Source organism: Gorilla gorilla, chromosome 18, assembly GCF_029281585.2.
Source record: "Gorilla gorilla gorilla isolate KB3781 chromosome 18, NHGRI_mGorGor1-v2.1_pri, whole genome shotgun sequence".
Classification (NCBI taxonomy): domain Eukaryota; kingdom Metazoa; phylum Chordata; class Mammalia; order Primates; family Hominidae; genus Gorilla; species Gorilla gorilla.
In genome coordinates, this window is record NC_073242.2 from 106,025,890 (window position 1) to 106,052,083 (window position 26,194).

At 45.7% G+C, this 26,194-nt stretch overlaps 1 protein-coding gene across 3 annotated transcripts; it reads right to left on the minus strand.

Moving 5' to 3' along the window:
* Nucleotides 1–81: 81 nt before the first annotated feature.
* On the minus strand, nucleotides 82–19,625 carry TMEM231 (transmembrane protein 231). 3 transcript variants are annotated; one of them, XM_019012810.4, is made up of 7 exons: nucleotides 19,389–19,620; nucleotides 19,122–19,291; nucleotides 9,154–9,282; nucleotides 8,680–8,823; nucleotides 5,930–6,011; nucleotides 4,688–4,793; nucleotides 82–3,505 (listed from the first exon to the last, which is right to left on the minus strand). In XM_019012810.4, exons 1-7 carry the CDS (start codon nucleotides 19,525–19,527, stop codon nucleotides 3,325–3,327), a joined length of 951 nt encoding a protein of 316 aa, XP_018868355.3. In that variant the 5' UTR covers nucleotides 19,528–19,620; the 3' UTR covers nucleotides 82–3,324. The 3 variants fall into 3 exon arrangements, with proteins under 3 accessions (XP_018868355.3, XP_063556404.1, XP_018868352.3); XM_063700334.1 differs by having other exon boundaries at nucleotides 1,643–3,505; nucleotides 8,680–8,820; nucleotides 19,389–19,623; XM_019012807.4 differs by having other exon boundaries at nucleotides 1,643–3,505; nucleotides 19,122–19,625.
* Nucleotides 19,626–26,194: the final 6,569 nt, after the last annotated feature.

The window sequence follows — 26,194 nt, forward strand, 5'->3', positions numbered from 1 at the left end:
GGTTTGGCAATGAATTAAGATCCTTAACAATGGTCATAAGTTTTTTGAATGTATCTTAAGGAAATAAACCAGCAACAAGGATTTCTACACAAGGTTTATAAAAGTGTTGTTTATGATACTAAAAAGGTTACATACAACAAAAAAGATTAGAAAGATGTGTGCCAGAATGCCAACCATAATAACTTCTGTGATCAAACTGCTGTGATCCCAGCACTTTGGGAGGCCAAAGGGGACAGATCACTTGAGGTCAGGAGTTAGAGACCAGCCTGACCACCAGGGTGAAGCCCTGTCTCTACTAAAAACACAAAAATTAGCCGGGCATGGTGGTGGGCACCCGTAATCCCAGCTACTCGGGAGGGTAAGGCAGGAGAATCACTTGAACCTGGGAGGTAGAGGCTGCAATGAGCTGAGATCATGCTGCTGCACTCCAGCCTGGGTAACAGAGTGAGACTCTGTCTCAAAAAAAAAAAAAAAAAAAAGAAAAGAAAAAAAAGAAAAACCACCTACTGGGTACTATGCTTATTACGTGGGTGATGAAATAATCTGTACACCAAACCCCCAGGCTGTACAATTTAGCTATATACGAAACCCATACATATACCCCATGAGTCTACAATAAAAGTTGGAAGGAAAAAAAAAAGAAAGAAATAATTGCTTTATTAGCCTTACATGATGGAATATTAGGGGGGTCTCATCTGACTTAAGCCGAAACTGTACTAATCATTTGGCAAAATCAGGAGTCTTTCTGCCTCCAAATATTCAGTAATAACATCAAACCCTAACTTAGCTATGGGTCGGAGCTGAGTTAATAAAATCCTCTATATTTCTTCTTTCTTTTTTTTTTTTGTTTGAGACGGAGTCTAGCTCTGTTGCCAGGCTGGAGTGCAGTGGCGCAATCTCGGCTCACTGCAACCTCCGCCTCCAGGGTTCAAGCGATTCTCCTGCCTCAGCCTACTAAATAGTTGGGATGACAGGCACGTATCGCCACACCCAGCCAATTTTTGTATTTTTAGTGGAGATGGGGTTTCACCATGTTGGCCAGGATGGTCTCGATCTCCTGACCTTGTGATTCACCCACCTCGGCCTCCCAAAGTGCTGGGATTACAGGCGTGAGCTACTGCTCCCGGCCTCTTGCTTTTTATTTACCTCTTGCAGCTATGCTGTGATTCACAGTCAGAAACTATCAACGTCTGGTCTGTAAATAATTTCATATTCACCAGACACAGTCATAATTATCCAACACGTAGATTTCACATGGCATGTGAATCCCACTGAAAACTCATCTACCTGGGGAAGAACTAGGGGACTTTCACCAAAGACCTAATGGAAGTTCCAAGGTCTTTAGGCAGAGCCTTGTAAAGCATGGCTGCAGATGAGTAATAAAGACAGGTGTGTGCAACCTCTGCCCTCCCTATTCTTTGCCATTCCAAACCCTTTCCCTCGAAAAAGGTACATGTGATCTTCCATTTTGACTTTTTTTTTTTTTTTTTTTTAAGAGACAGGGTCTCACTCTGTCACCCAGGCTACAGTACAGTGGTGCAATCATAGCACACTGCAGCCTCAAGCTCCTGGGGTCAAGTGATCCTCCCGCCTTGGCCTCCCAAAGTGTTGAGATTACAGGAATGAACCACCATGCTCGGCCTCATTTTGAACATTTTAATTAGAAAGTTACAAAACATCATGGGTTCTTTATACAAGATTTGCATTAGAATAATTTAATAAAATGCAAACCAATGTTTATACGTATCTTGTCATCTTTCCATATCTCATTGCCTTATGGGAATTTAAACAAGAAACTATTTTTCGTTTAGACCTTAAGAAAAAAATTTAGGCATATAAAACAGCCTGAATATTAAAAAAAGATAAGGGGGTCAGTGTTAGGGAATTCCTCTGCTTGAATGTCTCAAAATAGCTTTGTTTCCAAAACTGTTTTAGTAAGCCTAAAGGAGCGCTAAAAACGACAACTGATCTCCAAAGTAAACTGAGGCACACACTGAGGGGTGTGTTTCTGGGTGGGCATGAAGCATGGGGCCATGTCCTTCCAGTGGCAATGACCTGCTTGGGATCAGGAAGCAGCTCCATCTGTTCTTGGAGGAGACTGCACACATCCTCAGGAGATCAATGAGCTGAACAAGCCATCTTCCGTGTGCCGAGGCCCCTTCCAGCCATCTCTGCTCCTGCAGACACTTGCTTAGCCACGAGGATAATCCACTGGACTGCGTGGTATTCTGCTAGTGGCCAGGCTGGACTGGCCTGCCCAGGCCAGCATCCTCTTTACGCCCTCACTGCTTCCTGTGTCCTTCCCAAAGCTGCCCGCCCCACTCTGATGGGCACCCTGTTCCTTAGTCAAGGGAAACGCCAGCCGCTGGGCTTCCCGCTAGCCTTCCAAATAAACTTGTGGTTGTCAGGCAGCAGGAGCCAATCCCAACACCAACCCCTGTCGCCCCTGTCCTTTGCAGGAAGGGGGAGGGCTGTCAAGGAGGAGGAGGGCCAAGTGCCCAGGCTGTTGGGTGAGGGCCAGAAAGAACCTGTTGTGACAATGCTTTCTTCTCCCAGTGCTGCTGAGGGGGCTGAGAATGAAACAGCCCCTCTGACTTCAGCCTGCCATCCAGGGGCACAGATAGAGGGAAAAATAGGGCAAAGAGCCCAGTCACAGTACGGCAAAGATCCAGGGCTGCTCAGCTGAGCTGATGACAGATGACTGACTGTTGGGCTGGGGCAGGTGGACGGTCCAAGTGTCCTTCAGCGGCCCTCCCTGATTGCCTGTGCTAATGCGGCCCTTGCCCTTGGGCCCTGCCCCTCCAGGTCTCCAGTTAAAGGCCTCAGCTCTGGAAATCAAAGCTCTGAATGGGAAATGGAGAAGCCCAGGGGTGCAAAGTGCTAGTGATTGGCATGTTTGTCACAAGAGAGCCCTGAAAAGAGTAAGAGTGGCTCACAACAGAAGGAAGAAATGCACAGTGTGTTCCTCAGTTCAACAGAGGAAAAGTCTCTGCTTGACCAGAGATGGGACTCTTTCCAAGATGTCTGAACTGACTGCAATTTTCTCCTGAAATTCAACGCTAAGGCAAAGAAGAAAAACCCAAAAAGCTAATTATAGCCTCCAGGAACTCTCAGACCTTTCCACAAACTAGTCCCTGACAATTCTGCAGGAGCTCTGAAGATACGGAACTTGTGTAGAGCAAAACTGGAAAGAACCGTTGTCTCTGAGGGAAAAGCACACAAGCCCGCAGGTGTCCGCTGGGCTCTTTCAAAAGGTCCTAAGACGTTCCCAGAAGATGACAATGAGGCAGCCACGGTCCTGCTGAGTCTTCAGAAACGGCCTTTCTAGGATAAGTGCTCCTTACACACTTCTCCCCGGGGCATCACTGTCACAGGGATGGTGGTCACCACCTGATTCTGAAACACGAAGATCTTGATTCTTTCAAACACCCAGAGGAAGATAAGCAGGATGCTGACATACTGCACCCAGGCGAACTTTACCATCTCCCAGAATCCTGGCTGATAAGTATGGACAGTTAAGGAGTGAAGGGCCACATGGTGTTAAGTATGAAGAGAAAATCCAAGATGGAATTGGCTGTGGCAGAGTTATCTAGAAAGGAGGCAGGACCTCTGTCATGTACACACCCAGATGGAAGCTGACCTGAACTTGGCCAAATGGTAAAACCAGCCACATTTGATTTGAACTATTTATATACCAAGCCTGATGACCAACCTCCTAAACAGACAACTATGCCAAACTAGATTGATCATGGACTAGAGACATCCTGAGCTGTTAACCAGCCATCCATCCATCTTCTAAAATCTTCCAGTTGTGTAAACTTAGAACACCCTTAGCCCCTGCCTAATTGCACCTGCATGGAACACAATTTAGCTGCTTCCTAGGTTTGTGTCTCTGGAATTGTAATTCCTAAGACCCCAGTTAAAATGCCTTCTCTTTTGTTTGCTTCTCTGCAGTGTTGGTGTTGGTTTCATTTTCCATTAGTCGACCTAAGTCAAAATTAAACCAAAGTTTAGGTCAGACAGGGACTGGCAAGAATGTTTCACATAACCTTAGCATAAAAGGGATATCATATGATTATTAAGACATAAATATGGATGATTCTTACCTAGAAGAATTGCTTGGAAACAAATAGGACCAAGACATGAATTATTTGTTCCTGTATGAATAGCAGACATACAGCCATTTTTTGAGTCATGTAGCCTAAGATGTCAAAGACGCAGCCATTTTTATGAGGCTATAACCCTGTCATGATTTCCAAGAGAAAACCTCCCACGTCTGTTACTACTTGAGACAACTAAGGAATCATTCCTCTTTGAAAACTGAGCTACCATTGATTTTTTTTAAATTGTTGTTTGCTTTAAGAGGCAGGGTCTCACTCTGTCACCGAGGCTGGAGTACAGTGGCACAATCATCGCTCACTGCAAGCTTGAATTCCTGGACTCAAGCAATCCTCCTGCCTCGGCATCCCAAGTAACTGGGACTACACATGTACGCCACTATGCCTGGCTAATTTTTTTTTTTTTTTTTTTTTTTTTTGGTAGAGACAGGGTCTCATTATCTTGGCCAGGCTGGTTGTGAACTCCTGGGTTCAAATGATCCTCCCACCTTGGCCTCCCAAAGTGCTGAAATTACAGGCAGGAGCCACCACATCCAGCCTTAACATGGACTCTTTAACAGAAAGGATATGAAACGACTTCCACAGGGTATCGGATGATAGCATTAATCACAAATGGAGCATCTGCGGCCCTGCCCACCAGCCAGATGGGGTTGGGATCATTCAGGATGGTGGTAACTGCAATGCAATCATTAACCATTAACCACGATGGCTGTTTGACTCTGGCAGTTGAAGGCTATAAAAATTATTTGAAACCTGGAAATTATCCTGTGCTTCAGAACTGAAAGAAATCATTCAGAAGGAAAGAGAAATTGCATGTGCAAAGCTGATCACACATTATTTGTTAAAATAATGGTCAAAATACTTTTGTTAAAATACATAAAAAACTTGGAAAGAGTTTCTTCTACATGTGCTGAATGGCTAACTGAAGGAATACTATACTGCCACTAAAAGTAGTATCACAGCTTTGTAGCTGTGTGGGGAAGTATTTATATTCCAAGTTTAAATAAATAAAAATAACTTGGATCCCAATGTGTTTCTACACTACAATAGCTGTATAAAAAGATCTGCAGAAGGGTAAAGAATGAAAGGAATGAAAAAATAGTTGATCTGTAGGGCAATGTTTTCTAGTTTTGTTTTAAAATTCCCTCTATTATTGCAATAATGCCACTAGTATATGACATAAAATCAGTAAGCAATACTGGATTTGCAGTCGTCCCCCTTGTGAGACGTCTGTGTATAGTCTCCATGATGTCTGGTTGCCAAGTTAACACTGTAGACGCTTTTAGAGAAAACCTCAGCCACCGACCAGACATACGTGCCGAGTCCACACATGCCATGGCCTAGAGCTCTGTAAGGAATGAGCACACTGTGCCTTCTGGCAGGAAGCAGGGGCACTCCTGTTCTCCTGCTGGACTGCTAATGTGGGGAGAGTCACCCATGTTCTCGTTTTTCTCTGAAAAGCATGAACAGCAATTTGTCTTTGGCATCTGTTATAGGTGTGGTATGGGGAACAACTCAATTAGGCTTACATTTTTTAAAAGAGAAACCCACCAAGCCAGTGGTGGGATAATGATGGCATTTAACCATCACTAACGTGCTGGACCACGGGATGCTGGAGGGGTGGGGGCGGTCCCAGGTCTGAAGATCAGGACGAAAAGGACAAATCCTGGGCAGCACATTTGCTCCCATCGTTGAGCATTCACGGGTTTTGACATTTTCATCACAAGGGTTCCAGTTCTGCTTGTCTCTGTTGCCCCCACTAACCTTGAAAGTCCTGAGCAGCGGCTGAATGGGCTCTACCTGTGACTCACCGTTCCTCTCCTGGTAGGCAGCAACAATATGGGTGAGGTCGTAGTCATAGGCAAAGGGGCTGGTCCCGTTGATCACGGATATCTGGGACACGGGAGGAGGATGTGGTGTGAGCACCTGGGAGACTCCTCCCCTTTTCCTCTACCCTTCTGCCCTCCCAGGCTGGTCCCACAGACCACCCTCTTGTTCTTGGTGGCCTACTGCAGTATCAATAATCTTTTCTTCAAAGATGAATAAAACAGGCTGCTGCCCACCCAGGCTGGTCCCACAGAGCACCCTCTTGTTCTTGGTGGCCTACTGCAGTATCAATAATCTTCTCTTCGAAGATGAATAAACTCTCTTGCGACAATTTAAGCCCATTTACTCTCAGTCTTTCTTTCTGTGGATGGAAATAAGGGGTCAGTGTCCATGTTTTATAGGTTTTAAAGCTATTTTAAAAATACCCCTCTTTATCTCAGTGGGAGAAATAATTCCTTAAATTATTTTAATAGACCGTATTTTCGCCAGGTGTGGTGGCTCATGCCTATAATCCCAGTGACTTGGGAGGCTGAGGCAGGAGGACCACTTGAGGCCACGAGTTCAAGGCCGTAGTCAATGATGATCATGCCACTCACTACACTCCAGTTTAGGAAACAGAGAAAGACTTCATCTCTCAAAAAAAATAAAAAAATAAAAAAAATAAAAAGCCAAGCATGGAGGCTCACGCCTCTAATCCCAACACTTTGGGAAGCCCAGGCAGATGGATCACTTGAGACCAGGAGTTCGAGACCCGTCTGGCCAACATGGTGAAACCCCATCTCTACTACAAAGAAAACAAAAATTAGCCAGGCGTGGTGGCATATGGCTGTAATCCCAGCTATTCAGGAGGCTGAAATCAGAGGATCTCTTAAGCCTGGGAGACGGAGGTTGCAGTGAGCCGAGATCATGCCACTCCACTGTAGCCTGGGTGACAGAGCAAGACTCTGTCTCAAAAATAAAAATAAAATACAAATAAAAACCCCTACACAAAAACAAAAAAAAGAAACCATACTTCCAACTCCTTTGACATTTTCTTGGTCTTCTCTGGGTGCTAAGTTCTTTATTACTTTTAAATATAGAGATATAGATAAAATGCAAACCATAAGCGTATAATCCCTTAAAGGAGGAAATAATTGCTTGCTGTTAATGTAATCTGACATATAGACATTCAAACAAAAAGTGCCATATTCATGTCATATGTTGCAGCTTCCTATTCTTTACAACTTATACTGATTATAGTCAGAGCAACAGTAAAACCCACTATATATCTACAAGTATGGGTTTATGGCTGTAATAACCGATAACATCCCTTTTTCATTTTCTAAAGTACCTCAGCTCAACTTCTATGGTCCCCATTGTGATAAAATAAAAGTGAGGAATGAGTGATTAGATGCATGAGTTCTGCACACAGACAGGCTCTATTATCTTTCAAGATTTGAGCCTTTGGGAAAATTAATCACTGTAAGCCCCAGTTACGTCTTCTGCAAAATGAGTTCATTCTTTAAACAAGTATCTCTGTGAGCTTACCATCTGCCAGGCAGTGTGCTAGGCACGGATGTGATAGTATTTGAGATGCCACTGCTGTCAAGGCTGAGGGAGACAGCAAATAAACACACAAACACACATCCTGAGTAGGCCAGGTGGCAGGAGGGAGAGTCTGGCTGAGGAATGGTGGAAGGAGGGGCTGCTACTGTAGAAGCAGGTCAGAGAAGGACTGGGCTTGGGGATATCTGAACAGGGACCTGAATGGCATGGTGCGATAAGCCACATGGATGCCCGCCAGAGGAAATGGCAAAAGCAAAAGCCCTGAGGTGGCAGCTGCTTCTTGGGTTTGAGGAACAGCAAAAAGGCCAGGGGGGCTGGAAGGGAGCAAGGGGGGGCAGAGATGGGACAAGTGGCTGGAGTACGGGGAAAGGACAATGCAGGCAGCTCAGAGGTTGCCGTGATGATTAAAGGAGATGATACAGGTAAACCCCTGCACTCAGGGGTGTCATATGTTATGAGTTCAGTAAACTATGGCTAGTAATATTTCTGAAATACTTTACGTGAACATTTTACATCATCATTTTACAGTGTCCTTCGGAGTACATCCTGTGTGTGACCAAGAGTGTGTATGGAAGACACAATGTGTGTGTGTGCACCCACGTGGACCTAAAAGCAATAAGCAATTTAGTTCTTCGACAAACACAGATTTTGTTTCTCTTCCCTTCTAGGTGTAACTATGTGTGTACCTTCTCTGTAGTTTGAAAAAATTCATGGCAAGAATTCTACAGAGACCCTCTCTGGTGCCACCCACAAAGAAATGATATTTCTACTTTTCTTTTCTTTTCTTCTTCTTCTTTTTTTTTTTTTTTTTGAGACAGAGTCTTGCTCTGTTGCCCAGGCTGGAGTGCAGTGGCGAGATCTCAGCTCACTGTAACCTCCACCTCCTGGGTTCAAGCAATTCTCCTGCCTCAGTCTCCCAAGTAGCTAGGATTACAGGCACGCACCACACACCTGGCTAATTTTTTATATTTTTAGTAGAGACAGGGTTTCACCAGGCTGGCCAGACTGGTTTCAAACTCCGGACCTCAAGTGATCCATCCGCCCACCTCCGCCTCCCAAAGTGCTGGGATTACAGGCATGAGCCACCGCGCCTGGCCTGACATTTCTACTTTTCATTCCCCTCTTTAAAGAACTTAATGAACAGTAACACACAGAAACAAAGGAGCTGGACAATGAGAAGCGCCCTTACGTTGTATCGGGCATCTAAGCCACCACAGCTCAGCGGCTGCTTCTGCTGCAGCCTCAGGTCTCCGTTCACGTATAACTGGGATCCCGGGACAGGAAAGGAGGACTGGAGAAACGCCATGCTCTGCATCACGAGGGTCGCCATCTTCTGAAATCATTAGAAGGACCAACAATACCAACCGCCATCAGATCTGAAGGGCTCAGGGTGCTAAGAGTCACCTGTCGTGGCTGAAACCTAAGAGGCCCTCCCATACCTAGCGTAGCCATGCAGGAAACACTGCCTAGAACCTTCTGAGCTATTAATAGCCCATGTCAGTTAATATGACTAGTGAAAACCATTCGACTGGCCTAAGTTAAATCCCAAACTACATGGGGAAGACGGCCTGCTAGAGTGTGGGACTTCTAGAAATCAGAAGAAGGACTCTGGTCTACTAAAAGGACACAAGGGAGAGGACAGCCTCCCAGCGGGCTGACTCACGTGTAATTGATAGGAGAAAGTCAGGATGAGCTGCACACCGAGAACGTGCTCCGTGGACTGCAGGGGAAGCTCCAGCTTAAAATGTAACATGTCCGTCTTCCCATCCTGGTTCCTGTCTTCTTCTCTAGTCTAGGAAACCCAAACAGGGCCAGCAGCCCTGGTTACTAATGAGTCTGGGAGGAATCCACATCACTTCTGCACATACACAATGACCCACTGTCTTGCTGTACACAACAGGCATTATCTCCTCCACTAAAAGAGAAAAGCAGGTAGATGTAAGTGCATTAATACTGGGGAGAGACACAAAGTGCATGGTCCCTGAACTTCATATCTGGGCCTTTCAAATGTTCACTGGCCAAAACAAATGGGCAATAACAAAAAACATCTGGATAGTATTTGTGCCTTTCAGTTGTCTCATGTGATCTTGCTTATTTTGCACTGATATTTTTTTCTTTTTTATAAATATGCCTGAATTTGTATGGAAATTTTAAGTAGCATGTCAGAATAGTCTTCTATGTCTCTAGAAGTCAACTTGTTAAAATAGAAAAACACCTAATCCTAATCATTATGCATTCCTCCAACAAACTCAAACTCAACAGAAAATCACCAAGCTCTATTTTTTTTTTTGGTTTTTTTTTTTGAGCCGGGGTCTAACTCTGTCGCCCAGGTTGGAGTGTAGTGACACAATCACGGCTCACTACAACCTCCGCCTCCCAGGGTCAAGGAATTCTCCTGCCTCAGCCTCCTGAGGAGCTGGGATTACAAGTGCCCACCACCATGCCCGGCTAATTTTTGTATTTTTAGTAGAGACTGGGTCTCACCATGTTGGCCAGGCTGATCTTGAACTCCTGACCTTGGGTGATCCACCCACCTCAGGCTCCCAAAGTGCTAGGATTACAGGCGTGAGCCACCGCACCCGGCCTTACCAAACTCTGTTTATAGATTCTGAAACCACGAGTGTCTTTGCTTCAGATTCTTGATGTTGGATCTCATCTCATCATTCGTGTGAGGACCTGAAAGCCTTGTGCATCTTTTAGTAGCAATCAATGAAATGAAAAAGGAAGCTATGTCAAATCAGCAAAGCATTAAAACCATATCTATTTGATAAATTATGGGCATGAAAGGAAAGAAGACAGAGGTCTGTAGAGGAAAAAAGACAAAATACAGCTTATGAAGCATATATAGGCAGTGAAAAAAAACTGGTATCCACTCCTACCATCCACAGTCTTGCCAAACAGTGATGCTAAAATGATGATCAGGAAAGCACGGTTACTGAAAAGTGATCACTGCTGACATGGTCCCTCTGCACAACTCTGGATCTTTTTGCTACAACTGATCCTTTCCCACTGTAGATTCCCAGAATGATTCTACTATCGTGTAGCAGCATTCCCATCTGGATTCACCATCTATGGATTCATTTTGATTCCCACCATTACTATTACGTAAGGAAGAGATTTTTTGTGTGTGTGCTTTTTCAGGCTAATAAGGTCATTTGAAATGAAGAAATCTCAATTTTCAGAAACTTTCAATTCTTTCTTTCTTTCTAGACAATAATGTTCCTTCTCTTAGGTCTTGTTTTAGAGAAACCTCCCTCCCTTTTCTCTTGGATACTTCCTCTCTGCCCTGTTTCATCAGCTTCGGGGAGGGATATCTGCTACCAGGGCTGATGATCAAGTTACTGAGGCAATGATGGACTAGTCATTATAGGTAGGATGAAAAGAGCCTGCCTTGCGGATCATGAGGTCAGAAGATCGAGACCATCCTGGCCAACATGGTGAAACCCCGTCTCTACTAAAAATACAAAAATTAGCTGGGAGTGGTGGCACGTGCCTGTAATCCCAGCTACTCAGGAGGCTGAGGCAGGAGAATTGCTTGAACCAGGGGGGTTGGAGGTTGCAGTGAGCCAAGATCTTGCCACTGCACTCCAGCCTGGTGACAGAGCGAGACTCCATCTCAAAAAAATAAAACAAAAAATAAATAAAAGAGCCTGCCTTGTCTCCTGTGGATTTTCTTCAATTGGGATCTGGGTAGAAAATGTTATGTGACTCTCTGTGATGGATCCACACCTTCTAGATCTTTAGGGTTGGACAGCAAGAAAAGATCACATTTCTCAACTTGCAACAGAGGATAGTGGCCAGGAGACAACTGCCAGAAGAATCCAGACTCCAACACACTGTGGGAGGGGGAAAAGCTCATTTCCTTTGATCTTTACAATAAATGTAAAGCCCCAGGCAGGCAGAACAAGTATTTTCCCATTACATAGATGACAAAATCAAGGATGAGTGAGAGATTAGGGCATTTATCAGAGGTACAGCAAGTAATGGTGAAGACAGGATTTGAGATCAGGTGACTTCAAATCTGGTCCTCTTTTTAGGACCAAAATGTCTAAAATTATTTTAAAAATTCCAAATGAAGACAGCAGGTTGGACAAATCTTCCTGAAAAACAGCAGCACCAGGCATCTACGTCTGTATACTTGCCTGTGCACATCCTTCCATTCCAAGTTCGGGGGGACAGATTTGGCACAGCACCATCAACAGTGTCTACTTGTTAAATTCACTCATTGATCTGTTACGTACTTTTTGGAAACACGCCAGGCACTATTTCAAATAATGAGACTATAATGGTAAACAAAATAGACAAAGTCCCCATCCTAATGGGGCATACATTCCTGATGGACAATGTAGAAAACAGTGACAAGCGCCGCTGACAGAAATGAACCAGGCTAAACTTAGAGAATAATGAAGGTAAAATTTAACAGAAATTGGCCAGGTGTGGTGGCTTATGCCTATAATCCCAGCACTTTGGAAGGCCCAGGTGGGTGGGTGGATTGCTTGGGCTCAGGAGTTCGAGAGCAGCCTGGGCAACATGGCGATACCCTGCCTCTACTAAAAATACAAAAATTAGCTAGGCATGGTGGCGCGCACCTGTAATCCCAGCTACTAGGGAGGCTGAGGCAGGAGAATCGCTTGAACCCAGAAGGTGGAGGTTGCAGTGAGCCGAGATCGTGCCACTGCACTCCAGCCTGGTGACAGAGCAAGACTCTATCTCAAACAAACAACAAAAAAACCCAAAAAGAATTTAACAGAAATTTTTAAATATTCAGGATGACCCAACTTGTTGGAGTCCTGAAGGAAGTGAAGTGATGGGGTGCAGGAACATCTCAGAGAGGAGGGATCCAGGCTAATCAGGTACATGTGCTCTGGGTACCCGTGGGGTCAGTGCATCTGGCAGAGTGGGTGAGAAGGAGAGCAGGGTGGAGAGAGGGGGGAGAGAAGTTTCGATGGAAAGGATGTGTCTCCCACAAATGACCTGTCACCAAGCTGGACTCTCACCCTCCTGGGGCTGGCGAAGTTTGGCTGTGCTCCTCTGTTATCACTTGGACCACTGAAGAAATCAATTATTTAATTCCATTTAGTTGAAAGTAAGTTTAACATATGTGCAATAGCTAACAAAGGCAGGCATTCAAAGGCTACTACTTCTTTAACACAAATTCTAGGTCACTTTCTAACCTCCAACTGGTACTTAGCCAAGAGAATTCACACATCACACCACCACCTTATATCTACAACGTATATGCAGGCTTTGGAACAATTTTTATATCCATTCATTGTCCCATGTGATTCCTCTGCATATCCCAGGAGAGAGGTGGGTACTCTCATGCCCTGTATATGGATAGATAAATTGAGGGTGAGGTTATGAAACCCAGTGACAGAATTGGGACTAGGACCTTGTGGGACAAGGATCTTGGTTTGCTGACTCCTGATTCAGGGCTCTTCTATAATAGCTCATAAGAACTCTAACTGAAAAGATTTCTCATGGTTAAAGGAGGATAACCCTTTAGAGATATACATGAAATCCACACGCATGTCCTGAGCAGAGTCAGAGGGAATTTTTTTTTTTTTTTTTTTTTTTTGAGACGAAGTCTCACTCTGTTGCCCAGGCTGGAGTGCAGTGGCACAATCGCCACTCATCACAACCTCCACCTCCCAGGTTCAAGTGATTCTCCTGCCTCAGCTTCCCGGCTAGCTGGGATTACAGGTGTGCGCCACTACGCCCAGCTAATTTTTGCATTTTTAGTAGAGATGGGGTTTCACCGTGTTGGCCAGGCTATTCTCAAACTCCTGACCTTGGGTGATCTGCCCGCCTCAGCCTCCCAAAGTGCTGGGATTACAGGCATGAGCCACCGCACCTGGCCAGAGGGAATTTAACATAGGGAATAAATAGTCCCATAGGTATTAGAGGACTGAAGACGTAAAAAGGGGATATCCCAGCAACACAGAGATAGTAGCTGCAGGGAACATTTCCCACACCTAGGACTAGAGAAGAAGGGGAAGCGGGTGGGACTGATAGAACTTAGAGGTTCAGGGAAGAGGCCTCAAAGAGCTGAGCCTCAGACTTCAAGAAGGGACCGCGGCCCAGATGGGGCCAGGACCTCTGAGCTTGGAGGAAGGATGCACTAGAGGGAACCTGGAAGGCTGGAGGAGAGGCGTCTTGCTCCTTCCTGTTTGCTGGTTGTCCCTGTTTGTGTCATCCACAGTGGTTCTTCACCCTGGCAGTGGTGACTGGTTTCTTTTTTTTTTTTTTTTTGCACTCCCAGAACAAGGCTCATCATGCCTCCTACTGGCAGAACCTAACAGGGAGCTGCAGGGGAAGAAGGTGGTTTCCAGCATCTCAGCAGGAACCTGGAAGCTGAGCGTAGGAGGGTGGGTTTGGAGCTGAGACAATACCTCATAACCAGCACACCAGCTGACTGCAGGAATTGCCAGAAATTAAAGTGCCATTGTTTCCAGAGTATCCTGATGTGTGACTTTTTTCCCTGTCAGGAATTCCACAGCATCTGACGGTTTGTTGGAATTTTGTTTGGTTTCTGTTTTGTTTGTGTACATTTCATTCATTTAAGTTGTATTCTGTTTTTTTTTTTTTGAGATGCAGTCTGGCTCTGTTGCCCAGGCTGGAGTACGGGTGGTGCAATCTCAGCTCACTGCAATCTCCGCCTCCCGGGTTCAAGCAATTCTCGTGCCTCAGCCTCCCAAACAGCTGGGATTACAGGAACCTGCCATCACACCCGGCTAATTTTTGTGTTTTTAGTAGAGACGGGGTTTCACCATGTTAGCCAGGCTGGTCTAGAACTCCCTACCTCAGGTGATCCACCCGCCTCGGCCTCCCAAAGTGCTGGGATTACAGGCGTGAGCCACTGCGCCCGGCCCATATTCTTTTATTAAAGGTTAATTTCCTAGTTTATACCAGTGTCTATTTCACCATATACTTGTCATCACCGGGTGCTCCTTTCTTTTTAAGCTAAAAATACTCTTTGGCACCAGTTTTGGGTCTCTAGCAAAGCAGAAACTGCTACTTCATGGTTCCTTTCCACCTTTCTACCTGTATTTCTTTTTTTCTTGATACAGGGTCAAAAAAGGCTAGAGTACAGTGGCACGATCACAGCTCATTGCAGCCTTGTCCTCTCAGGCTCAAGTGATCCTCCCACCTCAGCCTCCTGAGTAGCTGTGACTATAGGCATTCACCACTACCCCTGGCTAATTTTTAAATTTTTTGTAATAGGGCCTCACTAAGTTGCCTAGGCGGTCTGGAACTCCTGAGCTCAAGGGGCTAGCCTCCCAAAGTGCTGAGATTATAGGCGTGAGCCACAGTGCTCAGCCTTGTATTTCAATCTAAGACACCATTACTTATAAAATGAACCATTATTTTATATACCACTGATAAAAGAAAAATATTTCCAATTAAACTATGACACTTTTCTAATCACTTACTTTTTAAAAAGTTACTAAAAGAGCTTTTAGATTTAGACATATTTACACAGATATCATGTTTATTTACTTAGAAAAATATAAGCAAAATAGGTCGGGGCAGTGGCTCACGCCTGTAATCCCAGCACTTTGGGAGGCCAAGGTGGGTGGATCACCTGAGGTCAGGAGTTCGAGACCAGCCTGACCAACATGATGAAATCCCGTCTCTACTAAAAATACAAAAATCAGCCGGCCGTGGTTGTGCCTGCCTGTAATCCCAGCTACTCAGGAGGCTGAGGCAGGAGAATCGCTTGAACCCAGGAGGCGGAGGTTGCAGTGAGAAGAGATTGCGCCACTGCACTCCAGCCTGGGCAACAGAGTGAGACTTCATCTCAAAAAAAAAAAAAAAAAAAAAAAAAAAAAGAAAAGAAAAGAAAGAAAAATAAAGGCAAAATAAACTGATTCAGGGATTCCTAAAACTTCTTTACATCCTCATCCTTTTGAGTAACACTTTAACTCAGTCAACAATATCCATACTTTTCTATGCAACTTTGTCCTTTGTGCCATCAAACATGTTGGTGATACAGCATTAAAACAAAAACAAAAAACAAAAATTCAGCCGGGCATGGTGGCTCATGCCTATAGTCCCAGCACTTTGGGAGGCCGAGGCAGGCAGATCACTTGAGCTCAGGAGTTCGAGACCAACCTGGCCAACATGGTAAAACCTCGTCTATACTAAAAATACAAAAATGAGCCAGGTTTAGTGGCAGGAGCCTGTAATCCAGCTACTTGGGAGGCTAAGGCAGGAGAATCTCTTGAACCTGGGGGGCGGAGGCTGCAGTGAGCCAAGATTGCGCCACTGAACTCCAGTCTGGGTGACAGAGTGAGAACCTGTCTCAAAACAAACAAACAAACAAACAATTCATAAAAGAAACTAAAAGCCATTGGTCTGGGCCCTTAAGCAGACTTTGAAATTATGGAGAGCTTTCCTGTTTTTAAAAGCCTCTCAAACTTTCCCTTACTTGCTCTCCATTCAATTCAGGTGTTAAAAAAATGTTCTACTACTGTCTCTGGGGTTTCCTCTGAGGTTGCTGATGCCCCTTCTTTTTAATTGCATTTTTATTTTTCTAACACCTACCTCTTACACAGAAATGATGCCCCTTCTGCATGTTTTGATGCCGGCACAGGTGTAAGCAATGAGAACTATGCCATACCTGCCTCCTTGCCAACAGTTGATAACCACAGACAGGAAGACACTGATTTCAGGGATGAGAAAAAACAGGTGTCTTAGAAACACGGTACTCTCCACTCATCCTCCGGAATCCTTCTATAACCTTCAGTCCCTGTATTCTCTGGGTCCACACATGCCTTCAAGAGCTATGTCAGCCTCCTTGAGGCTTGAGGGGAAAAAGTCACTCTGCTTTTCTCTTCTCTCATTAAAAACAACAAAAACTAGACTTCCAAAGCATTAAACATGTAGGGAGCTTAGAGACGCTGTCCAAGATGAGCTGACCAAAGCAGAAGCAAGGCTGTTTGTGACTTCAGCATTTCCCCCAATTAGCTACTGCAAAGCCACCTCCCAGCACTTGGTCCAACCTTAATCAACAACCACTGTTTCCTTTGCCTTCTGGACAGTTTCCTGGATAGACTGACGCCAGTCTGGCTCTATGTTCAAAGTTAGAAAATAAAAGTAGTTTGTTGCAATAAGGGATAAGATTTTAAGATATAGCATAAGAAATACTGAGTTCCAGTCCAGACTCTGTTCACTTCAAAGCAGTGGCTCACACCTGTAATCACACCTGTAATCCCAGCTCTTTGAAAGGCTGAGGTGAGTGTATTACCAGAGTTGAGGAGTTCTAGACCAGCCTGGCCAACATGGTGAAACCCTGTTTCCACTAAAAAACACAAAAAAGTTAGCCCGGAGTGGTGGTGCATGCCTGCAGTCCCAGCTACTTGGAAGGCTGAGGCGAGAGGATTGCTTGAACCCAGAAGGCAGAGGTTGCAATGAGCTGAGATTGTGCCACTGCATTCCAGCCTGGCTGACAGAGTGAAACTCTGTTTCAAAAAAAAAAAGAAAAAGAAAAAAGAAAAGCTAGGACAAATTGTACCACTTCTCTACTTCTTTTTAATTTTTTATTTTTTTGAAATGTGGGGTCTTGCTATGTTGCCCACACTGGCCTTGAACTCCTGGGCTCAAGCAATCCTCCTGCCTCAGCCTTCCAAAGTGCTAGGATTACAGGTGTGAGCTATCATTTCTGGCTGCAAATATTTTTATCTCATTTACCTGATCATTTAGAAATGTATCTCCAGGTCTTGAGATAACATTTGCATTGAAAATTCTCAGTTTCTCAGTTTTAGGCATTCTCTATTGAGCTCCCACAAGGAAAGATGATTTAGCTTCTTCTCTGCCCCAGTTCCTCCCACCATCCCCTATCACATACTCAGTACCTTTCTCATTACCCCCAACAGAGTTACAATCTCTTTTTAGTCAACATTCAGTGTTCATATAATTAAGACTATGTCAATCCTATTCACAACTCTGATAACATTTTGGTTCTCAGTTTTCCTTACTTTTCATTTCCCTGCAGTTAATAATTATTTGCTTAGTTTTCTATGTACTTATACAATTTCATCAAAGAGCTGCTATTCCAATTCCTCAAAATTTGATGTTTAAAGGCACAAGGTTTAGTCAAAACCTTGTTCATTGAAATATTGTCCCTAGGCCGGGCGCAGTGGCTGACACCTATGATCCCAGCAGTTTGGGAGACCAAGGCGGGTGGATCACCTGAGGTTAGGAGTTCGAGACCAGCCTGGCCAACATAGTGAAACCCCTTCTCTACTAAAAATCCAAAAATTAGCCTGTAATCCCAGCTACTCGGGAGGCTAAGGCACAAGAATTGCTTGAACCCAGGAGGCAGAGTTGCAGTGAGCAGAGATTGCAGCACTGCACTCCAGCCTGGGCAACAAGAACAAGGCTGTGTCTCAAAAAAAAAAAAAAGAAAAGAAAAAAAGAAATGTTGTCCCTATTAGTGAAAAAGTCAAAGCAAACCTCAAAAAGAATATGGCTGATTAATAAGTATTGATACATATACAAAACTGAGCCTTCAATTTCTGTCATTATGTCTACCTGTAACTCTTATCATATTTTAGAATGAGCATGCACTTTTGTAATCAGAATATAAGAACATTTATAAAATAATAGCAGAAAAGTAACCTGAATCATATTAGGTTGGTGCAAAAGTAATTTCGGTTTTTTGTCATTACTTTTAATGGCAAAAGCCGCAATGACTTTTGCATCAACCTATTACTATTTTTTTTGCAGTTATTTATATGACCAATCGGATTTTTAAAAACAATTTTATTTAGTGGCTGGGAACAAGTCTGATTTTCTTTTCTCCTCAGCTATACAAGGTTGGCTTGCAGGGCAATCATCTTAGATATGTCTGAAGAGATTCAAATTTGAAAGAAGGAAAACCAGAAGTTTCATACTTCTAAAGGAAAACGTTTTCAGAAAATAAGTGAAAAGGAGTGACTACAAAGGAAGCATTCGCTTATCTCAAAGCAAATACTAAATTACAGATTCCTCTCAGCGCTCTACTGATGAAAAAATTTAAAAATAAATAAATAAATTACAGACAGTAACATGCTTCAATTTCATCCCGACAGCTTCAGGATGGCGCAGTCTCCAATGGGACAAACCCAGGGAGGCGTGACTCGGCCACAGCGCGTTCTGGGAAGGCCGCTTAACCAATCAGCGCCTTGGTTTCCAGGGGTCAGGTCTGCATAAAAATGCTGCCCTTTCCGTTCCTATAGTGGTGTGATGCAGAAACGCCGCGACAGAATGCGGTTATCTACATTAACAGCGCGCGGCCTTCCAGGCTCCTAAATGGACTTTCACAAACACCCTCCATCAGGCCAGGCCCGCGGGTGTGACCCGGGCAGACACAGGCTGCCCCCACACTTCTGGACTCTGTGTCAGGGCGCACACGCTGACAGCGTGGCTAACTTTCTGGGGGCCGGGGACATCTGGGAGAAGCAGAATGAAACAGAAGATCGATTCCCTAGGTCCTAGGAGATGAAACGCCACCTTTGCGGGTTCGCGAGTCCTTAGGATCAAAGCTGGGCTCCCCAGGGCCGGGGCCGCTCGCCCCACATCCTCATTCCAGTCCCCATCCCCACCCTAGCCCCGACTCTGCCCCAGGCCCAGGCGGGAACCACGCACCGAAACGAGCGGAACGCGCAGGCGATCCCCTTGCAGCCGGTTGAAGGCGGGGAACGTGCTCCAGGCGAGGAACCCGCCGCTTTCGGGTCCGAGCAGGGCCACGAGCAGCACCTGGTGTTGGAAGCGCACAGTCGGCTGCTCCTCGTAGCTGCTCCGCTTCAGCCAAAACCCTGAGTTAAAGAGGGCGGTAGGGAGGCGGTTAGAGAGGCCGGCCCTGGCCGAGCGCGCCCGGGGAGCCTCGTGGCACAGCGGCCGGGGCAAGCTCACCGTGGCTCCGGAAGGCCACCAGCAGCGGCGGGATGTACGTGAGCGCAGCGGCCAGCAGCAGGAACAGCGCGGCTTTGGAGCAGAGCCCCGCGCGGTAGCTGCGCTCGACCGGGTGAGAGAAGAGCTCATAGAGCGCCATGAGCACCGCTCGCAGGCACTCCGCGAGCCGGGGAACCAAGTTTGGCTTCTCCTGGTTGCCATCGCCTCGGTCTCCACGGCAACCGACGGCTCACAGAAAGGAGCCAATAGCAAGGCCGCACCGAAAGGAGCCAGTGGCGGGGGCGGGGTTAGCGGGCGCGGCGCCGCCGGGGACGGTCGGCCTAGCTTTTCGAGCTGTGTCCGTTTGCGTAAAGGCTGGGCGGCGATAGAACGTTTGCGTGGACCAGACTCGTGGCTGTTGTCTGTGTTAACATTTGTGTAAAATAAGATGCCCATAAAAGTTGACTTGAACACTGAGGAGGAAAAACTAAATATTTAAATTTCAACTGACATGGACACAAACAATGGTCACCAAGTCCCTAAACAGGTTGTGGGAGCCCCTTGAGGCGTTCATCCAGCGCTGTTTCGGAGAAATCTGTATTTCAGTCTATTCCTATACGTTAGTTATTGAAAAACAACAATCGCAAAAACAAGTTGACCTTTTTGTGTTCCTTGAGCCCAGTCACAAAGGGCCCTCGTGACTGGGCCTCATGCTAGACAACATGTTACAAAAAGATCTAGGGTCCCAGACCACGCCAAAAAGCTTCATGAGACCTCTCCTCGTCTGCGCACTGACGAGTGGCCGGCTCTGGAGCCCAGGCCGTTGCTTCCCAGTCTGGAGGTGAATCCTCCATAGTCTGGTGAGTGTAAATATATATATATATATGTCTTTTTCCTTCTCCTCTTCCCATTGCAATTTGCTTATTATATCAATCTGCTTATTATATTCATTTGCTTATTATAATATCTGCATTGCCATTTACGTGGGATAAAGCTTGCTTACCCTTAAAGGTACTGTGTGTGTGCCTTTTCTTCTCCCCTAGCGCGTCTCCCGCACAGAACAAACACCTGCTTTTGTGTCGTCTGTTAACCCCCAGTGTGGTTCCTACTGAAGTCCAGTCAGTCACAAGCCTGGCCGTGGTCCTGGAGCTGGTCCTGGGCTGAGATCAAAGCCAGGTGCTTTTGCCCCCAGATTTTCTGTTGCTTCCACTATGCTCCCATGCAAGACAGACACGGAAACACAAATCCCCTGGCTCTTCCACGGATAGAGTGGAATTACTACAAAGCTCTGATGCACTTCGTTAACCCTGTGTTGGGTACAGCTCAGCCGCGAGTTTTACAGGAATATATGATCCTCCCCAAAGATCACTGGCTTATTGCTTAATTGAATGCCTACACCCCCCCTCCACCGCCCCCAACCAATATTTCGAACATGGTAGAAGGACTTTTTAAAAAAATCTATGGTCCACAGCCAATTTCTTTATCAAATGGCCCTGAATGGCTGGGCACGGTGGCTCACGCCTGTAATCCCAACACTTTGGGAGGCCAACGTGGGCGGATCACCTGAGGTCAGGAGTTCAAGACCAGCCTGGCCAACATGGTGAACCCTCATCTCCACTAAAAATACAAAAGTTAGCCAGGCATGGTGGCGGGCACCTGTAATCCCAGCTACTCTGGAGGCTGAGGCAGGAGAATCGCTTGAACCCGGGAGGCGCAGATTACAGTGAGCGGAGATCACACATTGGACTCCAGCCTGGGTGACAGCGAGACTCCATCTCAAACAACAACAACAAAAAGGTCCTGAGTGGCTGAGCACAGTGTCTCATGCCTGTAGGTCCAGCTACTCGGGAGGCCTGGGCAGGAGGAAGGCTTGAGCCCAGGAGGCTGCAGTGAGCCATGAATGCACCACTGCACTCCAGGCTGGGAGACAGAAGGAGACCTTCTCTCTAAAAAAATAAATACAAAATATTTAAATATACGTAAATTTGTTAAAGGGTCAGTAAAGTGACATTTAAGCGGAAAGACATGATAAACTTTGTGATTTGGAAAAGTCACTCTAATGACAGCATGTCAGTAGTGTAAACCAAAATGTATCTGAGACAAGTCTCAACTTAGAAATTTATTTTGCCAAGGTTAAGGACATGCCTGTCACACAGCCTCAGGAGGCCCTGATGACATACGCCCAAGGTGGACAGGGTATAACTGGAGTTTATACATTTAGGGAGACATAAGACATCAATCAATACGTGTAAGATGTACATTGGTTCAGTACTGAAAGATGAGACAAGTGGAGGTGGGGTGGGGCTTCCAGACCACAGAATTGGCAGATTCAGAGATTTTTCCAATTGGCAACTGGTTATTATCTAAAGACCTGGAATCAATAGAAAGGAATGTGTGGGTTTGTGGGCAGGGCACAGTGGCTCACGCCTGTAATCCCAACACTTTGGGAGGCCAAGGCAGGCAGATCACTTGAGGTCAGGAGTTCAAGACCAGCCTGGCCAACATGGTGAAACCCTGTCTCTACCAAAAATATGTATTTAAAAAAAAACACATTAGCTGCATCTGGCGGTGTCCACCTGTAATCCCAGCTACTTGGGAGGCGGAGGCAGGAGAATTGCTTTAACCCGGGAGGCAGCAGCTGCAGTGAGCCGAGATCATGCCACTGCACTTCAGCCTGGGTGACAAAGTGAGACTCCATTTCAAAAAAAAACAAAAACAAAAAACAATAAGTGGTTGTGGAGTCCAATGTTTTATCATGCAAATGAAGTCTCCAGGCTTCAGAGAGAACAGATTGTAAATGTTTCTTATCAGACTTTAAGAGTCTGTTCTATTAATGTCAGTCTTAAGATCTATGTGTTGATGCTAATACTGGTCAGCTGGGTCTGAATTCCAAAAAGAGGAGGGTATAATGAGTTATGTCTGACTCCCCACTTCCCATGATGGCCAGACTAGTTTTTCAGGTTAACTTTGGAATGCCCTTGGCTGAGACAAGGGTTCCATTCAGATGGTTGGGAGCTTAGAATTTTATTTTTGGTTTACAGTATACCAGGATAGGGTCACTGAGTGAGGGGTGAGGAAAAACAGAAGTCAGGGAGACCAGTCAAGAGGCTGTTGAGGCTGGGTGAAGTGGCTCATCTTAGCACTTTTGTCAGAGGTGTTTGAACCAAAGCAACTCCATCTTGAATAGGGACTGGGTAAAATAAGGCTGGGACCTACTGGGCTGTCTTCCCAGGAGGTTAGGCATTCTTAGTCACAGTATGAGCTAGAAGGATGGCACAAGATACAGGTCACAGAGACCCTGTGGATAAAACAGGATGCAGTTAAGAAGAAGCCAGCCAAGGCCGGGCGTGGTGGCTCATGCCTGAAACCCTGTCTTTACTAAAAATACAAAAATTAGCTGGGCATGGTGGCGGGCACCTGTAGTCTCAGCTACTCTGGAGGCTGAGGAGGGAGAATCAGTTGAACCCGGGAGGTGGAGGTTGCAGTGAGCCGAGATCACGCCATTGCACTCCAGCCTGGGTGATAAGAATGAAACTCTGTCTCAGAGAAAAAAAAAAAAAAAAGAAAGAAAAAAGAAAAAAAGCCAGTCAAAAGCCACCAAAACCAAGATGGCCTTGAGTGTGACCTCTGGTCGTCCTCACTGCTCATGATCTGCTCATTGTAATGCATTGGCATGCTAAACGATACTCCCACTGGTGCCATGACAATTTACAAATGCCACGGCAATGTCCGGAAGTTACCCTATATAGTCTAAAAAGGGGAGGGACCCTCAGTTCTGGGGAAATCTCTGCCCCTTTCCTGGAAAAGTCAGGAATAATCTACCCTTTGTTTAGCATATGGATCAAGAAATAACTATAAGTTTACTCAGTCGAGTAGCCCATATTGCTGCTCTGTCTATGGAGTAGCCATTTTTTTTTATTCTATGGACTTGCCCCAAATTCTTTCCTGTGTTGAGAGCCAGGAACCCTTTCTTGGGGTCTGGATTGGGACCCCTTTCCAGTAACACTTTGGGATGCCAAGACAGGAGGATTGCTTGAGCCCAAGAGTTAGAGGTTGCAGTAAGCTGTGACTGCACTACTGCACTCTAGCCTGGGTGACAGAGTGAGAGCGAGACTGTCTGAAGAAAGGGGAAAAAAAAAAAAAAAGCCCTGAAGGATCACATTGCAGTGTCAGGAGATGGCGTGAGGTTTGTGCTGGGTGGAGTCCGGTAGTTATTCCCACTACTTTGAAAGCAACCTCAAAGTGGCTTTTAGATGAAGAGAACAGCTGACATCCTAACCTCACAGACTTAATAGAGAGGTCAAGACTGCCCATTTGGGAAAACCATCCTAGGGTCCTTACTACAGTCCAAGATGACAACATCATCAGCCACAAAATGCTTTTGAAATATCAGGTTCAATACTACTTGTTCTTGATTAAAAGCTTTTCTGGGGTGGCAATGTAGTTTGTTGTTGTTGTTGTTTTTATACAGGGTCTCCCTCTGTCTACCTCCTGGGCTCAAGTACTTGTCCTGCCTCAGCCTCCTGAATAGCTGAGGCCACTATTCCCGGCTAATTTTTAAAAAAATTTTTGGCTGAGGCAGGACAATCACTTGAACCCGGGAGGTAGAGGTTGCAGTGAGCTGAGATCGTGCCACTGCACTCCAGCCTAGGCGCTTCCATCTAAAAAAAAATTTTGTTTTTAAGTGACAAAGTCTTGTCATGTTGCCCAAGCTGGTCTCCAACTCCTGGGCTCAAGTATCCTTCTGCCTTGACCCCCCAAAGTGCTGGGATTACGGGTGTGAGCCACTGTATCTGGCCTCAACATAGTTTTTTATTCGTTTTTGTTTGTTTGGTGGAGATGGGATTTCGCCATGTTGCCCAGGCTAGCAGGTTGATCTCATATTCTGGGGCTTAAGAGATCCACCTGCCTCGGCCTCCTGAAGTGCTGGGACCACCACACTCAGCCTCAACATAGTTCTTAAATACAGCAATTGTTAAGGTTAAATCTATGGTTTGATTCTGACATACTATATCTATGCTTTAAGTGGATGACTTTCTTTTTTTTTGAGAGAGAGTTTCACTGTTGTTGCCCAGGCTGGAGTGCAATGGTGTGATCTCGGCTCACTGCAACCTCAGCCTCCCAGGTTCAAGCGATTCTCCTCTCTCAGCCTCCCGAGTAGCTCGAATTACAGGCACCTGCCACCACGCCCAGCTAATTTTTTGTATTTTTAGTAGAGATGGGGTTTCACCATGTTGGCCAGGCTGGTCTCAAACTCCCGACCTCATGATTCGCCCACCTCGGCCTCCCAAAGTACTGGGATTACAAACGTGAGCCACCACGCCCAGCCGACTTTCATTTATTTATATAACCACAGGGGTCTTCTAGAATAGATGGATCTAGGGTCGACTCCTGAGAGTCACTGTCCTGTGAGGAAGGAAGTGTTTGCCTCCAAAGCTTCTTCTTTCAATGGAAGGAAACAGATACTGTACCAAAGTCACTCCTGAAACAGAAGGAGGTGACTACTAAGAATTTAGGTGTACCAAGTGCTTCAGCCTTCCCTGAGACGCCATGAACTTTGCAAAAGTATTTAGTAATAATGGATACTATTTACTCCTTGCTTCCATGGTTTGAGAAAGCTAGTTTTGTAGTTTTATTTCAATTCTTTAAGAGAAAGTATAGATTTAAAAATGTTAAAGATCTGTGTATATGTGTCATTTCCATACACCCATGACTGATAACTAACTTCTCAGTTTCCACTTCCACAATGTTCTTGTTTTTCATACAATTTATTTCTGAGGACAAAAAGAGTCATCCTCTTAAAACTGCACTTTTTTTTTTTTTTTTTTTCTTGAGATGGAGTCTTGTTCTGTAGCCCAGGCTGGAGTGCAGTGGGGCGATCTCGGCTCACTGCAACCTCCGCCTCCTGGGTTCAAGCGATTCTCCTGCCTCAGCCTCCTGAGTAGCTGGGATTACAGGCGCTCACCACCACGCCTGGTGAATTTTTTTTTTTTTTTTGTATTTTTAGTAGAGATGGGGTTTCACCTTATTGGTCAGGCTGGTTTCGAACTCCTGACCTCGTGATCCGCCTGCCTTGGCCTCCTAAAGTGCTGGGATTACAGGCGTGAGCCACCGCACCTGGCCACATTTTTTTTTTCTTGAGATGGAGTCTCACCCTGTCGCTCAGGCTGGAGTGCAGTGGCACTATCTTGGCTCACTGCAACCTCCACCTCCTGGGCTCAGGCGATTCTCATGCCTGCAGCCTCCTGAGTAGCTGGGACCACAGGTGCGTGCCACCATGCCTGGCTAATTTTTGTATTTTCAGTAAAGACGGGGTTTCACCATGTTGGCCAGTCTGGTCTAGAACTCCTGGCCTGAGGTGATCCACCTGCCTCGGCCTCCCAGAGTGCTGGGATTACAGGCATGAGCCACTGCACCCAGCCCCAAATTGCACATTTTAATCATGTTCTTCTCTCCTTTATAGGAGCTCTTATTCAGGGTCTCCTGAATTAGGTTAGAACTTCTGAATGTTTGCTTCAAAGCTTTCCAACATTTTATTTACTTATCTATACTGCTTTTCTGTTCCCTCTTCTAACCCCAGCCTTTGTTTTTATCTGGAAAGGAAAAGTTTACCCATTGAAGATGTTCCCTCTCCCTCTCCCTCTCCCTCTCCCCCTCGCCCTCCCCCTCCCCCTCTCCCTCTCCCCACGGTCTCCCTCTCCCTCTCTTTCCACGGTCTCCCTCTGATGCCGAGCCGAAGCTGGACCGTACTGCTGCCATCTCAGCTCACTGCAACCTCCCTGCCTGATTCTCCTGCCTCAGCCTGCCGAGTGCCTGCGATTGCAGGC

Bases quoted from the DNA above. Each gene is read 5' to 3' on its own strand.
- TMEM231 (XM_019012807.4), bottom strand. From the start codon at position 19,589: ATGGCAACCAGGAGAAGCCAAACTTGGTTCCCCGGCTCGCGGAGTGCC. The intron at 8,824-9,153 runs GTGAGTCAGCCC...TAATGATTTCAG, and splicing joins CTTTCTCCTATCAATTACAC to AAGATGGCGACCCTCGTGAT. The intron at 6,012-8,679 runs GTAAGGGCGCTT...CCCGTGTCCCAG, and splicing joins GCTTAGATGCCCGATACAAC to ATATCCGTGATCAACGGGAC.